This window comes from Psammomys obesus, unplaced genomic scaffold, assembly GCF_907164565.1.
Source record: "Psammomys obesus unplaced genomic scaffold, mPsaObe1.curated_primary_1811, whole genome shotgun sequence".
NCBI lineage: Eukaryota > Metazoa > Chordata > Mammalia > Rodentia > Muridae > Psammomys > Psammomys obesus.
In genome coordinates, this window is record NW_026587216.1 from 27,974,370 (window position 1) to 27,992,219 (window position 17,850).

Sequence of the window (17,850 nt, forward strand, 5' to 3'; positions counted from 1 at the left end):
CTTAATCAATCTTGCAAAAGGTTAATGACCTTTTGTTTAGTATGCTTGGACATCCTTAACTCTTAGTTTGCCAAAAGAAACAAGTTTTCAGGCTTTTAAAAGGCACTCAGAATTTCCAAGGTGAATGTCTCTGAAAATAAAAATTTATTTAGTTATTTAGGGCATCAAGTCATGAGAGTGTTTAATAACGTACAAAAATAGTCATAAAATGTGAAGGAATTAGAAAGTTGTATGTTTTAATAGTACCATGCAAGAAGGGAAATGCTGAGTTTCAGGAGAGCCTGAATTGTAATAAGTTCAAAGTTTTTATTCAGAAGGACCATCTTTTACTTGTAAAGCAAATCATACACAGAGACGATGACCCTGGGACTGTTCTGGGTGACGGGGAACGTAGACAAAAATAGTGTCTCCGTGTACAAGCACATACTCCTCGCAAACCAGGTGGCAGACCACGGCACAGGAGGGAATTCATGCAGAATGTTATATGCATGGGCCAAACCAATGGCTAGCGAGGTCATAGGTCCCCATGGAGAGCCCACTAACGTTGTTTGGGTCGCTGGTCACCTTGCCAAACATCCCACTGAATGTGTACACTTATATCCATAGACTTGTGCTGCTCTCAGCCTTGGTCAGCTCTGCTGCTCATTGTGGTCGAGGGTAGTTAATGCATAGGCTTCAACGTTCAAAGCACCTAACGGGCTGGAATCAGTGCTCAGCAATGCGGGAAGATATCAACACCTTCCCACGCAAGGCTCAGGGAACATTTAAAAACAAATTAGTATAAAGACTGTGAGAGTCAGAGGGTGTGCTGTGAAATGGTGGTCTCTGGATATGACATGCACACAAGGGCTCTCAGTGCCTGTGGCCATCTGCACGATACTTCCTTAGTTCGCGCTCATTGATTTTATTTCTAGGCCGCTACCACTTCAAAAGTAAAAGAAACAAACAAAAAGAATATAATAAACATTCAATTTTTTTTTTCTATTTAATATACCCCCAAACTATATTGCTGAGATAAAGTAGATCATATAAAAGAAAAATAACATTTTCAGAGGACTGGGAAATTTTAAATGAGCTGTGATAAGCTCTTAAAGTGGCATACCAAACGGAGGCACTCTTGATCATTACTTTCAATCAATTAGTATCTACAGTAGTAGGTCTCCAGCAGGAAGGTCTGACCTCCTGAAAGGTTATGTAACTTCTCCCCAGGCTAGGGATTCCTGGGAAGGACAGTTGTGTGTTGGAATGTGTTCCAATGAGATATGAAGAGATATCTTGGTGGCAAAGGTGATTGCCTTACCCTGGCTGAAGGCAAGCGATCTAGCATGGTCCCAGCTAAAGATGGGTGATGCTATCCTACAAGAGGAAGTTGTGGGGTGGGGGCAACTCCTTCCCCAGAAGAAAACACGAAAGAGAATGAGATTCAGATTTGAGCCAGTTGTGTTGGTACACACCGGTAGGGTTTGCTGAAAGGAGATTCAGATTTGAAAGCTACAATGGTAAATAAAAATATTACAAATGCAATAAAGCCACCCAACGCATCCTTTTTTGTTTCCTTAATGTACTAACTTATTTTATTTACAGTGCTCTGCCTACTTGTCTGAAGAGCACACCAGATCTCATTGTAGATGGTTGTGAGCCACCATGTGGTTGCTGGGAATTGAACTCAGGATCTTTGGAAGTGCTCTTGGCCTCTGAGCCATCTCTCCAGCCTCCAAAGCATTCTGTTGACAGAGACTTAGCCTCAAGGAGTTCTGTCTGCCCCAGCAAGACAGTGGAATGAAGCAGTATTCGTGGAGTGCCTCATAACTTGTGCTCCCCTGGCCCGATTAACTTTCCTCTCACTTTAGGTCCTTTTAGCTGAAAATCATTTGATCTGGGATAGGTTTGTTCTTTTGTTTTTCAAAGATGGATTGTACACGACTATTTCCCAAGTTTTGTGACCTCCACATTTTTTGACAACTTTCAACATGCAATCTTCAGGCACTAAACATTAAATTTCTAACATTGATGATGTAATTTTTTCAGAAACTTTCTTTCCAGAAGTCTCTTACTGTTAGAATGTAAATACTTCCCTAACAAACATTTCTAAAACATGAACGAAAATCCAAGAGGAAATGAGGAATTTCCAGAAATTCAGATTTAAGTAAATACAGACATCCGTTTCAAAATTCTTAGGAAATACAGTATTTTTTTTTTGAGTTGTGACATCATGGAAACATATTTGCTTACAAGTTATCCAGCTTTCTTTTTACTCCCTAAAAAGCTTTTATTATTTCTGGATCAAGACTTTCCAACAATGGACCAAAATAACTGGAAGCTAAGATTTTGATCTCACCTTTAATTCTTGAGATTCTTGTGAATACTATTTAAGCTTTACTGCTGAAATAATATTAAAAAAATCATTAGAATAGATAGATTCTTTAATAGATTCACCAAATTAAGTTCAAAAGTGATGAATATGTTCTACTATTCTGGCAAAAAAAAAAAAAAACCTCATTAACTTTTTTAGATAGAAGAAAATTTTCAACTTTACCCAGCATGTTGGTGCACAGCAGTAATTTCAACACTTGAGAGAGTCAGTGACAGGAATTTTAAGTATTTGAGACCAGCCTTGGCAATGTAATGAGACTAAACACACACACACACACACACACACACACACACACACACACACACATCAAACAGAAATAAACTTATATTAAAAAAAAACATATACAAGAAACATATTATAAGGCTGAGACAAAGCACAATTAGTTATTATATGGTGGCTTACTTCTTTGACTTTAAAAATAAATGTTAAATGTATCTCTGTCTCCTTTATATTAAACATGTAAAGCTATCAATGCTAAGATGTGAGTAAGACAAAACCTTCACGGCTAAGTTGGTAGAGTGGATGCATTCCCAGAATCCATGTTTGGATCATATTGGGGTGGGGTTCCAATCCAGCCTCATTACTTACAAACAGAGGACACCAAGACAGGACATCACATGCCGCACAATTTCAGCTCCTTGATTTATAAATCGTATAAGAAGGTCATTGGTAAGAGGGGGGAGTATTTTCAAATACACAAAAAAATTAAAATTCAGTAAATGTGCCATTATTCTCCAGAGTTTATTAAAATGCAAAGAAAATCTCAGACTTATAAGAAAGGAATGCCATAATAATGTGGACAATAGAAATTTCCCAAAAGCATGTGTGGAGGTGGGGTTTTTAACCCATGGTACTACATGGGGGTAATGGCATATGGGAAACTTGGGCTGAGTTATAGAAAATGAGTTCCAAATTTTATATGGACACTTACTAGTTTTTGCCTCACAATACCATGAAAAGAACTCAAGTTTGATTGAGGACTTTAAAAGAAGACTACAAACAACTAGAAGGTACATGTTTATCTAATATTGGAAAGGAAAGTAAGTACAAAAAAAATGAAAAAGTAGGGCTGGAAAGATGGCTCAGCCGTTAAAGGCTCACAACCATAAAAATGAAAAAGTATAAGAAAAAACTACGCCTTCTGTATAATTAAACTTTTCTAACAAAGTGGCAAGCTAAAGATGGCAAACAAGTGTGCACCAGGGTAAGTTATCATAGTAATATAATAAATACTAGCAAAGTCGTTTGGGAAAAAAATCCAAAGAGAGACATGACCAGTGGAACAGAAAATAGTATTAAAAACACACAAATAAATAATATGTAAACTATTAAATGGTTTAATGTTGAATAAATGGTCAGCAAGATGATCATGGAAACCTCAGGATTTGAACTTCCAGAAACTACGTGAAGGAGAAAGGAGAGAACTGACTCTACAAAGTTATTCTCTGACCTCCACACACATGCCATGGCCCTTGAACCCACCACACACATCATACACATAAAAAAATAACTGTTTTTGAGAAGGATCAGCATAAGGCCTCAGTAGATGTTGGTGCTTGTCCCCAATATGGCAACCTGAGTTCAATCCCAGAAACCCACATGATAGAAAGAAAAAATCAAATCCCACAGGTTGTCCTCTGACCACCTGCACTCATGTCTATGCAAACGCAGAGAGAGATCAAAGATAAATTTTTAAATATTCATTAGTAATCAAATAAACACAGTTAACTAAGACACCCAACTAAAAGACAAAGACATTTCATTTTATACTTAGAGACATGCCAAAATAATTTTATGAGATGTTTATTTTCATGTATATATGTTAAAAGAATGTTTAATCCTGGTAAGTGATTTTGATGTTTGGCGAAAAAAAAAAAAAAAGCCAAATGTACTTTTTCGGGAACAGATCAAGAGTTTTCAAGTACCCCAGGCTGTGACCTTTTAAAAAATTTAGTCTGCATGAAGCACTCAGACACCGTCTATAATTTATATGCACAGTGTTTTCTCTAAAGAATTACATCCATGAGCAAAATCCCCCAGCAAACTAAGTCAGTGTTTGCAGCTCTTTTCACATCAAAACAAACAGAGAAAATTAGTATTTGTGCAACACATCAAGGGACTCAGAATTAGCTGTTTGCCAGGAAGTGAGACATAAATAGTTACCCATGGGTCTGGAAAGCTGAGTTTCCAGTAATGTCATCAGCTCCTGCTCATGGCCTCTGATCGCATCGACAGCCTGGGACAACCTGGTAGGAAAACCCAACCTAACAGCTTGACATTTGTTCAAGTATGACAATATTATCTTCTTGGTTCACACTAAAGTTTAAGTCTTTCACTTTCAAAAATGAGCAATAAGAAGACATTAACACTGTAAGACATGATACACTAATACACAAACTTCACAACTAGCTTTATAAAATTCTGTGAGAATATGCTCATCAGTTATTTAAAATGAGAAAAAAATGGGGGGGGGGCTGGAGAGATGGCTCAGTGATCAAGGACCCTAGCTGCTCTTTCAGAGGATCTGGGTTCAATTTCCATCACCCATATGGCAGCTCACATCTGTCTGTAGTTCTAATCCCAAGAGACCTGATGACTCTTCTGGTATCCAAGGCCATTTGACACACAGTTGATAATACTGATATACATGCAAACAAAACGCTCATTCATGTAGGATTTTTTAAAATATAAAAAAGTCAAAATTTCTAGGATCCCTGGACAGGAAGAAGGGCGTGTCCCATATCTTCTTGGGTAAATGATACCTAAGAAGATCAGTTGTGGTAATTTGTACCTGTGCACACTGGCTCATTCTCCTGTCACATTACCCTAAAACGTAAGTGCAAATTTTAACTAATATCAGTAAATAATTTCATACTTTTAATGAGATGTGCTGAAAGGACATAGGTAGGCTGAGTTACCTGACAAAGGCATAATCAGTGCTTAGATATTCATTATGCCATCCTTCACCACATTAAGCTATTTTTCCTATGTAACTATAACATTTAGGAGTTATATTTTTTAAAACTCATGGATTTTTTTTTTTTAAAAGATAGTGTTTGCATAGATTTGGTCCATTTTCCACCCTTGATGTTTTAGAAATCAGTATCTCTGAAATTCCTAAGAGAAAAATCCCACCTGATCCTGAAACTTGGTCAGATAAACTTTCCTGTTGTAGGATCTCATTTCCAGCAGCTTTATTGGCATCCTGGAACTGTGTGTCTTAACAACTAAGCAAAATTCCCCCAGAGAAAACGAGGGAAATGATACAAACTTTGAGTGCTGAGCAAAACAGGTATTTATCACAGTTCCTTAGAGAAAATTCATTGCTACAATTACCTACCAGCCACTTGTCAAGTCATTGTTTCAAGACACAAAATCTGCCAGAATTGAAGGCTTTTCCCTGGTGAGATAGTAATGAACATTCATTTCTTTTGCTTTACATTTTGCAAGAGTCTAAGTCAAATGAAATATGCTTAGACTTAAGTTCATAAATGCTGATTGTCTATCTGTTTTCCATGCAAGCTATCTAATGCAAAAAAACCCCACAAAAACCATTTCATCTTTTTCACCAAGCTATTCAATGTTTACATCAATTTGCATAGAGTTATATATTCTGCAAAATATGTGAAACAATTTACTAAGCATAAAACTATATTCTAAGAATTTGAAAGAAAAAAGAATTTGCAGGTATCTCAGCTTGTAAAGTTGGTGGAGCAGAGAAACTTTTTGTGGAATAGGTTGGTTGGGGGTGAGAAGTAACCACATTAGTAAGAAACAAGGGAGAGAGTAGAGACAGCAAAATTTGTGGTTAGGTAAATAATCTAATGGTCATTCATATATATTGAAGATATATGAGCATGTTAGACTTCTTTAAATGTATACATCTGCGACATACAAAAAAAGGGGTAAAGATCTGGAGGGGTGGGAAGAAACAGAAGAATGAATCTCCCAGGTGAGCACACACTGCTTGGCCTGAAAGGAAAAGCCAGGCAGTTTGAGAAGAGATGTGAAGGTATGTCACCCGCATATTATACAGATCGTATGATTGCAGCAGATTACAGCTCTCCTCCAGCCTTAGCAATCAAAGTTCATTGTGTAATGGAATTCCTCCTTTAATATAATTCTCCCAAGCATCCAGGATTTAATATAAGAAGATTCTATTCTGCTCATTAGCATTCAGACAGAGAAAAAGTATACAGCAGAGACTGTGCGCTAACCTTTGCACTGCATTGGAGGATTAAATGTTAAATGAACAAAAACCAATTTATCGAATTCTTCCCAGTATAAAAATCTCATTTAGGAAGAATGCCCTTACTGCCAAAACTCTCTGAAGTGATCAGACAATTGTTTGCGCTACAGATGTGGTAAACACATTTTTTTTAATCTTTAAGCCTTTGAATTATCAAAAACTGCTGTATTTAGGCCTTACAAAATTTATGCATTTTAAGTCTGTATGCATCAGGTTGTTAGAAAACTAACCAAGTACGCGAATTTCTTCTTCCAGACAGGTCCAAATCCAAGTACTGAATAGAGGCTACAAATATCAGCAAAGAATGAAAACCAAAGCCATGAATTTTCAGTAGAGGATCAGATAAAGCAGGTGCCTTACTAATTCACAAAACACAATATCACACAGACTTAAAAACCAACCAAACTTGGCATTTAATTGAGCTAAGTTAAACACAAGCATTTTACTGAGATTATTCCGGCACCTCTGGAGTGCTTAGAGGGCCACAGAAAACATGTGAGGTGGATATGGCTTCCTGTCTCCCTGTCAGGATCTCGCTTTCGTCCTGACACACTGGCCTCTCAGACCTCTTCAATTGTGGGAGACCTAAGCAAAACTAATTTATATAGCCCAAAACTCACATGATCCCTTCCTTTTGTAAAAAAGCCACCTCTTAGAATCCAATCCCTCAAACTCTAGCTTTTCACTATGTGTTTAATCAAATGATGAATTCTATCCCTTGATATTAGCCAATGATGATGGCCAGGATTCTGTGTGTTTTGTGCTGCATGTAGCTATTTAACAGGAACTTAGGATCTAAAGAAGCTTCACACTGGAAAATATGACTTGTTTGTGCCCGATCCCAGGAAACATGCTAAAATGTTGTGAGACCTCAATTTGCTCACTTAAAAGTAAATACAACTTAATTCTCTGGATGGTTATCAAGTTCAAACAGTATAATACAGAAAGACAAAAGTCCAAGAATATTAATGTTAAGTGTGTGAAATGCTTCATGAAATAACAGTGCATTGCACATCTGTGCTATGGTTAACACTATTTCCACTCTAGCCAAATTTACCTATTTCCTTCAGTAAATTATACTCTTCATACGAAAAATATAACTTCCAGTAACTCCTGAACATTTCAGGAAATCTCAGTGGAAGTCCTTCTACTAATTTTTGTTCTATTTTCAATAAGCCATAGTAACCTGTTAAAGTCTTATGGGATTCACCAAATAAAATAAGTATTTAAGAAGGTAGAAGTCAAGACTAAAAGGTCAAATGTCTTCTCTGATCATCTTTTCATCTTTGCTCTGTGTCCACGCATTTAATTAATAGCTTGAAAACAAAACAGAAAACTCAAGATTAAGAGCACTATAGGAATTGTGAAATTTGAAAAGCCCTTATGTAAATCTTCAATCATTGACCTAAAACATCCGTTTATTTTACGAAGGTAGCTAAGCCACAGTGGTCAACGCCTGCTGTTTGGTATTTTCCTTTTGAAGGCTTTTTTCTTTTTGTTCACCCACTTTTAATAAAGGGATTTACCTGACAAATCCAGTTTTTAATCTGCATGGATTATGTGTATGTTAAATAGCTTTCCAGAACAGAAAAAGAAGAGAAAAATTCCAGAAGAATGATTTCCTTTGAGGGGTAGAGAAGGACATATATATATATATATGTCTAGTGGTCTGAATCCCCTTTAAAAACATGTTTATAACATGAATTTATTATTTTAATTATTACCTATTGACAAAAGATATTTAAATGGGTTAGCTGATGTTAAACAGAAACAAAATTTTAAGAATTCAAAATCTAATGGATGAATGAAAATAAAATTGACATATAACAAATTTTTTCATTAGAAAAGCATTGTTTGATCATTGTGGAAAGAAGGGAAAGGTACTCTAACAGCCATATAAAGTCACTTATAAATCATTTGATTAAACAAAGCTATTTTTTTCCATTGGGATATTAGAAGTTCTAAAGCTAGCCAAACACTGTAGACAGAGATTAATTTGATAAGATCATTAGAAAAAGGAATCTAGTAGTATCATTTCCAATTTAAAAAATACCTTCTTGTTTTGATCAGATAGGATCTCAGATAGCCCAGATTAACCTTCAACTTGCTAGGTACCCTGCACTCTTGTTCCTCCTGTCTCCACTGCTTAAGTGGTGGAATTAAAGGCATAAGCCTAGTCCAGCAGCATCCTTTTAAGCATACAAAGAGAAACATAAACTTTGCTAGATTTCACAGATGATAAAATAAGCCTTTGAGAAAATCATGATTGAAAGTTATTGCAATCTGAACAATAATCTAGTTTCAGTATCATGTCATTATGAATATGCACTGAAGTTTATAAGTGAGAAAAATGTCCCTTCAAAGGAAAGTGGATGCAATCCCAATTTACAATCAAAAACTAATATTTGTCTCAATAAATACAAACCCCATTGTTCTCTCTGGTGTGGCAACATTATTTGAAAAGATGAATTTGGTTATACTGTAACTCATAGCTTACAGGAGAGTCAGCAAGTAAGAATGCATTCTGAGCAAGTGTCCAAAGTATGTATTTGAAAGTATATAATATAAGAATTGGTTGAAAGCATAGATTGTATGTTGGCTTAATAAATTGTCTTAAACAGGACATGCTGACAGATTGTGTCTTAGATTAAATTGTTAACTTGCTATGGCCTTGAGTCATCTGAGAAAGAGATCTCAGTTGAGACATTGCTCAGACCAGACCCACTGTGGGCATGTCTTGAAGTAAGAGGGCCTAGTCCACTGTGGTGGTATCATTGCCTGGGCAGTTAGGGAGGAAAGGGTTTTATTTGGCTTATGCGTCTAGATCACAGTCCGCAACTGAGGGAAATCCGGTCAGGGAATCATGAAGAATCTTGCCTGATTGTTTCAGTCAGAGTATTTTAGCATAGCAACAGAAAGGAAGCTAAAACAGCTATGAATAGCTTAGTATTAGTCAGAAGGAAAACAAATTGGCTTTGACCTGACACTCCAGAAGTAGGACTAAAACCAGTATCCAGAAAGCAGTTGTTAGGTCCATAAGAAAATATTTAAAAGGAGTACACTGTTCCAGAAATGGTCTAGGATCTGAGCTTCTCTGAGCCTGCTTTATCATAGATGGGTATCCACACTGAGGACAAGAGGTAGGCAGTGGCTGGGAATGCAAACGTAAGAGAAAGAAATAACCAGTTGCTACTAAAATTAAGATGGCTCCTCCTGTTTCTAGGACTCTAACGTGTTTAACTCACTGCTAAGGAATTATTGCTGAGTTATGCCATTAATATAACAGACATGTGTTATTAGCCTACTATGTGCAGAATAGAGAACCAAAAATTTCTGCTTTAATGACCTTATATCATGGTAGAAAGATATGAATAGCAAACAAAGAAGTAGGTATATATCATGATGCAGGGAAAAGTAATACATAAGAAGAAACACAAAAATGTAGAATTTAATAAAGATCAGGAATCTTCAGTAAGAAAGTAATATTTTAGAAAAATATTATTTTTTAGCATTTTCAGAATTAATTTTATTATAACATCCAGTAGAAAATATGACAACCTTAGTAAAATACTGTATAATCTGAAGGCCATTTTAATCATAGTATATTGTAAAATGGTAAAATTTAATGATTATCTCAAAATGTGTTTGTAAATGGGGTTCTAAAAGATCTAAGTCTCTAACACTGTTACTAAGGTGGATTAAATCTAGTATCAGTGATGATTCTGGAGGTTCATCTTGGTTAAAAGAAGAACCTGGGACAAAGCCAGTAAGGAAAAGGGAAGAATGTGATTACATGGGAGGAAGACAGACATCTCCAAGGCCTCCATAGAAACTAACACTTTATCTCAATTTTCTATCTCCAGAACCAGGAGGAAATACATTTTTATTGTTTAAACTATGTACTCCGTGGTACCTTGTTATAGAAACCTGCATAAACATACAGAGGATAGATGAACACTATATGAACTCTGTCTAAATATAAAAGACTGCATTAGCCTGAGTATCAGAGCAATTCAAAATCTTTTAAAGACTTTTATATTTAGAATTTATATAGACTTTTTGGAGCTTAGCTTTCAGGATACAGAAAGCACTTACTTTTCTGTTAGGATGCAAATAGTTTAATCTATTGATGTTGTGCCATGGCAGCTCACAAGCTCTAATGTGCTTATGCTGTGTAACAGCTGATCTCAGAGGAACTAACCACTGTCCCACTCAAGCATCCCGCAACCGCCAAAAGAGTGTAACACAAGCGTTGCCATGTTTGTAACAAAGCGCCATGATTTCCTGCTGCAAGGACTCTTCTGCCACATAGAGAATGGTGAACACATTTAAGTATTCTTTCAAAAAAGAATGCTTATTTCTGCTCTTTGTGTTCCTTGGGGCTATTCTCTTAGTTCTCTCTCTCTCTCTCTCTCTCTCTCTCTCTCTCTCTCTCTCTCCCCTCTGTGTACGTACACATGTGTGTATATGTGTTTCTCTGTGCATTACAGATTTAACAAAAACAAATAAATTAATATACTTACAGGTTCTGTTAATTTAGATGTTTTCTCAAAATCTTCACCTTCCTCCATCAGAGTTTCTTCAGTCCCGGGTAAAGAATCTATTTTAATTTTTAAAAATAAAAATTATACATTGCCTATGCAAGAATATTAACATTATTGAACTACTTATTTAAAGAAGCATGCCGTTTCTGAGTAGACATTTGAATGACATTTATCAGCTTATAAATATGAAAATTAACATAGTTCTAATTCAGAAGTCTGTAATAAAATTAAAAACTACAAGAGCTAGTTAGCTTATTTTTACAAATACAGCAACACTTCAGGCTGGAGAGCTGGCGCTGTGGTTTAGAATGTGTGCTCTGTAAGAGCGCACAGAGACTATGGCAGTATCCCCACAGCCTGCACAGGACTAAGCCACATAGGGTCCCAGTGCTGAGAAGTGGGAACAAGTCCCGAGCCCCATCTCAGAAGCTGTCTTCAATCACTGCTTTCAAGGAAACAATTATTTTTCTCTAACAGAGTCTCCTTGACTATACAAACCTCTCTTAAGGGTAGGCCGTATGCCCAGCAGTAGAAGGCCAACATAAAATGATTTTAATGGTCATTTGCAGGTTTTTGTTTTGTTTTATAATGCTTTATCTGAGCATTTTTTTAATGCTACAGATATTTTACTTATGTATTTGTGTTATATATTTACTTATATATTTATATACTTATGTATTTTACTTATATGTCTTTACTTATATATTGTGTTTCTGATTTTCTGTCTTAATGGGACTTCTGTAAGTGTGAATGTGTGTTTCTCTATGTGTTCCTTGCAGTCTGTCTTTGGACCTCTTTTTCCTGTTTGTTTGTCTTTATTTTAACCTATTTTATTTAACTTTTGTCATTGTAGATGCCTATTTGATTTCCAATGAGTGATAGCAAGAAAGGGTGACAGGGGAGGTGGAAAGGATCTGGGAGGAGTTGGGAAAGGAAAAAAATAACATAATCAGAATACTCTCTATGAAAAAAATCTATTTTTGAATTAAAGAAATAAAGAGTATGTGCTACTATTGTAAAGGACCTGAGTTTAGTTCCCAACATCACATCAGATGGCTCCCAACTACGTGAAACTACAGCTCCAGAGGAGCCAACAGTCTATTCTGTTGTGAGGTTGCCTGCACTCATGAACACACACCCACATACAATACCTGCATAATTAAATTAAAAATTAATCTCAAAATTAGGTAACACTTTTTTGGTATTTATATAACTAGATTTTAAAGATATTTATCTTTAATGTCTTTTTCTGTTTTGTAATGTTAAATTCTTGTTGGTTTAATGCTTTCTTTTAAATGGGGTGAGGATTATACAAGTATCAGTTCTATAAATCGGTATTCTCTTTTTTAAAATCAGATAACAAATTGTAAAGAGGTCAATAAATGGTGGTAAGTTCTAGACAAACATATCAAGCAAGAAGTTGTGACTATTTGGTCTAAATCTTAGAGAAGTGAGTGAGTGGTGGGTTTCAATTAAATGAATAAACTGATGGGAAACCTTTCCATATGGCTGCCAAGTTTGGTTAATTAGTGCCATATAGATAGATATTGGCAATTGCTATATAATTCTGTAATAATTATAATTATATGTAACATTTATATACTATTTATACAAGATACTGTCAACCTCCTTAGTTAAATTATTTCCTAGTTTTATTGAAATTTAAAACTCAGTTTAGAGGAAAGTATTACAAACCATGTGGTTTTATAAACTTTATTTTTTATTAATTGTTTATTATTTATTAATATTAAGAGAGCTCTCATAAAAGAAGCTTCTCTTTATCGAAAATGGAGACCAAAACAGGGAATTAAAACTAAACACAATGCAGAGATCAACAGTTCATAGGAAGCCATGACATTAAAGTATGCACCCATACCATAGCTCCTACATGGATGGCTCATAGAACATTGGCAGAAGAGAGGGCTGAAGGAATTTAGAAGTCAGAATAATAAGAAGACTGCTACAAAATAATCTCTGCTAGAAATAGCTAAATAAATAAGACTAGAACAATTCTAATATCGGTAGACATGCTAATGTGTAAAGGGGAAATTTTCATGGTTCCCATCCCTAGACAAAGAACTATAGACAATATTGACATTTGGAGAGGGAGGGGATAATGAGCCTCACCCAAGGATTAGCTTTCTTATTGGTTATCAAACACAGTGGTCAGCCCTGAAATCAAACAACAAAAGCAGACTTAACAGCATGTCTTTATGTATTTGTGCACACATAGACACATATATGTAGCTAATATTTTTTAAAAAATCAATTTTGGAGGAGGACAAGAGAAGTGTTAGAGTGGGGGAGCCATGGAGGAGCTGGAGGAAGGAAAGAGAGAAAAGGATTTCTATTTTAATTTAAACGTTTAAAGCCCTATGATTGCATAAAGGAAAATCATTTAAATTCATGTACAATGGAGACAGATTTTTCTTTTCTAATGCAGGAAATGAGTGCTCTGTGCAAAAAATTAGAATATTAAAATCTTCTTGCCACTTATGGTCAAAGAGTAACGAAGCAATGAAAAAACATGGCACAAGTACATGCTTGTGACTCATGGCATCTCTATCTCTGGTAACTCAAAGTGTTTTATTCAAGAAAAAAAAAGCTAACAACTCTCTAGGTACAAGCTTATCTCTATATAAACACAGATATCATTGTAAAACACAGAATGCCCACCACTATTATATTATCTCTGGAGAAACCATAAATTATAATAATTTACTTACTACCCTTATAAACAGAATTGAACCATTAAAAGTAGCAAATTTTAGTTGATAAGCTCAAGATGGATAATGAAAAATGTATCAAGTTAAACATAGTATTCAACTGCAAAGAATACTTTGGCACCTATTTATTAAAACCCAACTTCTAACATCTTAAAAGCTAGCATGGACAGAGCCATTAAACCAGGAGGCAAGTTGGACCTCATTTGCATCTTCTAAAGTTAAGTCACAACTCTGGTCACAGGGAAATAGGTAGGTTAACCCAAGATCCTCACCTCTCCACCCATTTCTCCATGTCCAGTCTTGCTGTCTCATCCCCATCCACACTCTGTTGTGGCCTCTTCTCACTCTCTGACACCACTCCCTGGGAACTAACTAAGAAAATGCTGATGCAACACTGCTTTTATCCCTTCTGAGAACCTCTTTTCCCCATCCTAGCTCATCTCTTTTCCTACAGTTCCAAAACCCAAGAACACATTTTTACCTGGGGTCCCCACTGACCAAACTTAACAAAAAACAAAATAATTTCCCATGAAACACACACACACACACACACACACACACACACACACACACACCAACACTCTTCTAAGAACCAAAAAAAACAAACAAACAAAACAGAGTCCAATGAACAAAACATACACCCACCAAAGAGCAGTTGTCTGCACCTAGAATTACCATCTTCCCAATCCCAGATGCCTAGATGCCAGCATAAAAATACAATCTACGACACCCACTAGAGTCTCCACTAGAGTCTTGCAATCCTAACACAATAGGCCCTGAATACTCCAACATAGCTGATATACAGATAAAAAAAAAAACCTTAAAATAGCCTTTATGCATATGATAGAGGACTTGAAAGAGGAAATCTGTGAAATTTATGAAAACAAAACAGTAGAAGAAAATGGAAAAAAAAATGTTCAAGACCTGAAAGGGGAAAAAGAATCAACAAACCGAACAATGAGAAACCCAAACTGAGGGAAATGTGGGAATAAAAAAATCAGGAGCTGGAATAGAAACCTCAGAGGCAAATTTTAGCAACATAATATAGCAGGTAAAAGAGAGACTCTCAGGCGTTGAAGACATGATAGAAAAAATAATATAGCAGTCATAAATACTGTTAAATCTATAAAATTCCTGGCATAAAACATCCCAGGAAATCTGAAAAACTATGAAAAGATCAAGTCTAAAAATAAAATAGGATTGGAGGAAGGAAAAAAAAAGAAAAAAAACCAGGTCAAAAAAGCAGAAAATATTCTCAACAAAATCACAGAAGGAAGTTTTCCTAACCTAAATAAGGAAATGCCTATGGAGGCACCACAGGCATACAGAATACCAAACAGACTGGGCCTGAAAAGAAATTCCCCTCGGAACGCAATAATCAAACATTAAAATCTACAGAACAAAGAAAAAAATATTAAAAACCAGAAGGGAAAAAGACTAATTAACGTATATTAGGTGACATATTTGAATTATTTCTGACTTCTCCATAACCCTTAGTGTATTAAAAAAAAAAAAAGTAGTAATTAAAAGTCTCTCAACCAAAAAAGGCCAGGAACAGATTATTTCAGTGCAGAATTCTACCAAACTCTCAAAGTGGTAATGCTAATATTCCTAAAATTATTCCACAAAATAAAAAGAGAAGCAACTCTGCCCAATTCATTTTATTAACAGTTACCCTGATATCCAAACCACATAAATACACGACAAAGAAAGAGAATTATAGTCCAATTTTTCATATGAACAATGAACATAGATGCAAAACTTTTCAATAAATTACTTGCAAACCAAATTCAAGAACAATTCATAAAGGTCATCAACCATGATCAAGTAGGCTTCATCCCAGAGCAACAGAGATATTTCAACATACTTAACTTCACCATATAAAAAACTGAGAGACAAATTATCTCATTAGATGCACAAAAGGCATTTGACAAAGTCCAACACACCTTCATGATAGCCCTGGACAGATTAGGTATACAAGAGACATATATAAACATAGCAAAGACAGTTTACAGCAAGCCCATAGCCAAAATAAACTTAAATCAAAGAAATACAACTAAAATCAGAAATAAGACAAGATTGTCCACTCTCTCCATACCTTTTAAAATATAGTATCTGAACTCTTATCAAGAGCAATAAGACAAATAAAGAAGATCAAAAACATACATAAAACATGGAAAAGAATCAAAGTACCTTTTTTTGCAGATAATATGATAATATACATAACTAACCTGAAAATTTTCACCATGAAACCCCTACACCTGATAAACATGTTTAATATAGAAGCTGGATACAGAATTAACTCACAAAAACCAGTAGCCTTCTTTGACAAACAGTCAGAATGGCAGACTGAGAAAGAAATCATAGAGACATATTTAACACTAGCCTCAAATACTATAAAATATCTTGGGGTAACTCTAACCAACCAAATGAAAAACATCAATTATTTGAAGACAGATACTGAAGTAGATTTCAGAAGATGGAAAGGTCTCCCATGCTCATGGATCAATGGGATTAATAAAGTAGAAATGTCTCTTCTGCTAAAAGCAATCTACAGATTCAATGCAATCTCCCTAAAATTCCAATACAAGTTTTCCAGATCTTGAAAAGATAATTTTCAGCTTCATATAGAAACACAAAAATTCCAAGATATCTGAAACAATCCAAAATAATAAAGAACTGCTGGAAGCATCACAATCTCCAAGTTCAAGTTGAATTACAGAGATAGAGTAATAAAAACAGCATGGTATTGGCACAAAAGCAGACACATTGATCAATAGAATCTAATTGAAGACCTATACACAAATCCACACCTAAATTTTTTTTTAATAAAGAAGCAAGAAGCAGACATTAGGAAAAAAAATAGCATCTTGAACAAAAGCTTTTAGTCAGATTGGATGGCTGCATGGGGAAGAATCCAAACAGATCCGTAATTATCACCCCACACAAAACTCAACTCCAAATAGATCATAGACCTCAACAGAAAGTCAGATGCAGTAAAGCTGATAGAAGAGAAAGTGGGGAATGGCCATGACCTCACTGGCTCAGTGAAAGACTTTCTGAACAGAGCACTGATAGTGCAGATACTCAGATAAAAAATTAATAAATGGGACCTCATGAAACCAAGAATCTTCTGCACAACTAAGGGCACTGCAATTCAGACAAAGCAATAATGTACAGAATGGAAAAAGCCTTTTACCAAGTGCACATCTGATACGGGACTAATATCCAAAATATAGAAAGAGCTCAAAAAACTAGGTATCAAGAAAACAAGTAACCCAATGAAAAATGGGTTCTAGACCTAAACAGAGAATTCTCAACAGAAGAAACTCAAACTGCTGAGAAACAAAGAAATATTCAACATCCTTAACCATTACAGAAATACAAAACAAAACTACTTTACAATTCCATCTTACACCTGTCAGAATAGCTAAGACCAATAACACAAGTGACAGCTCATGCAAGAGGAACACTCCTCCATTGCTGGTTGGAGTGTAAACTTGTACAGCCACTATGGAAATCAGTGCAACAATTCCTCAGGAAGATTGGTATCAATATTCTTCAAGACCTAGCTACACTAGTCTTGGACATATACCCAAAAGATGCTACATTTTACCATAATGTTCTTACTCATCAATGTTCATTGCTGCTGTATTCATAATAGGTAGAAATTGGAAACAACCTAGACATCCGTTAGCAGAAGAATGGATAAAAGAAAATGTGGTACATTTACACAATGGAATATTACTCAGCCATTAAAAAAAAAGACATCATGAAATTCACAGACAAATGGATAGAACTAGAAAAAAAAATCAACCTGTGTGAGGTATTTCAGACCCAGAAAGACAAATATGTATTCATTTGTATGTGGATATTAACTAATGAGTCAATGATAATTAAGCTATAGTCCATAGAACCACAGAGGCTAGGAATAGCGTAAGGGATTGAACGGTACAA

General features: G+C 35.5%; 1 protein-coding gene across 3 annotated transcripts in view; it reads right to left on the minus strand.

Moving 5' to 3' along the window:
- CUNH8orf34 (chromosome unknown C8orf34 homolog) overlaps positions 1-17,850 on the minus strand; it is a 375,048-nt gene that overhangs the window by 67,415 nt on the left and 289,783 nt on the right. For all 3 annotated transcript variants that reach the window (XM_055603373.1, XM_055603372.1, XM_055603371.1), the window contains one exon: positions 11,147-11,223. In XM_055603373.1, the coding sequence (XP_055459348.1) occupies positions 11,147-11,223 (77 nt within the window). The remainder of the gene's footprint in view (positions 1-11,146; positions 11,224-17,850) is intronic.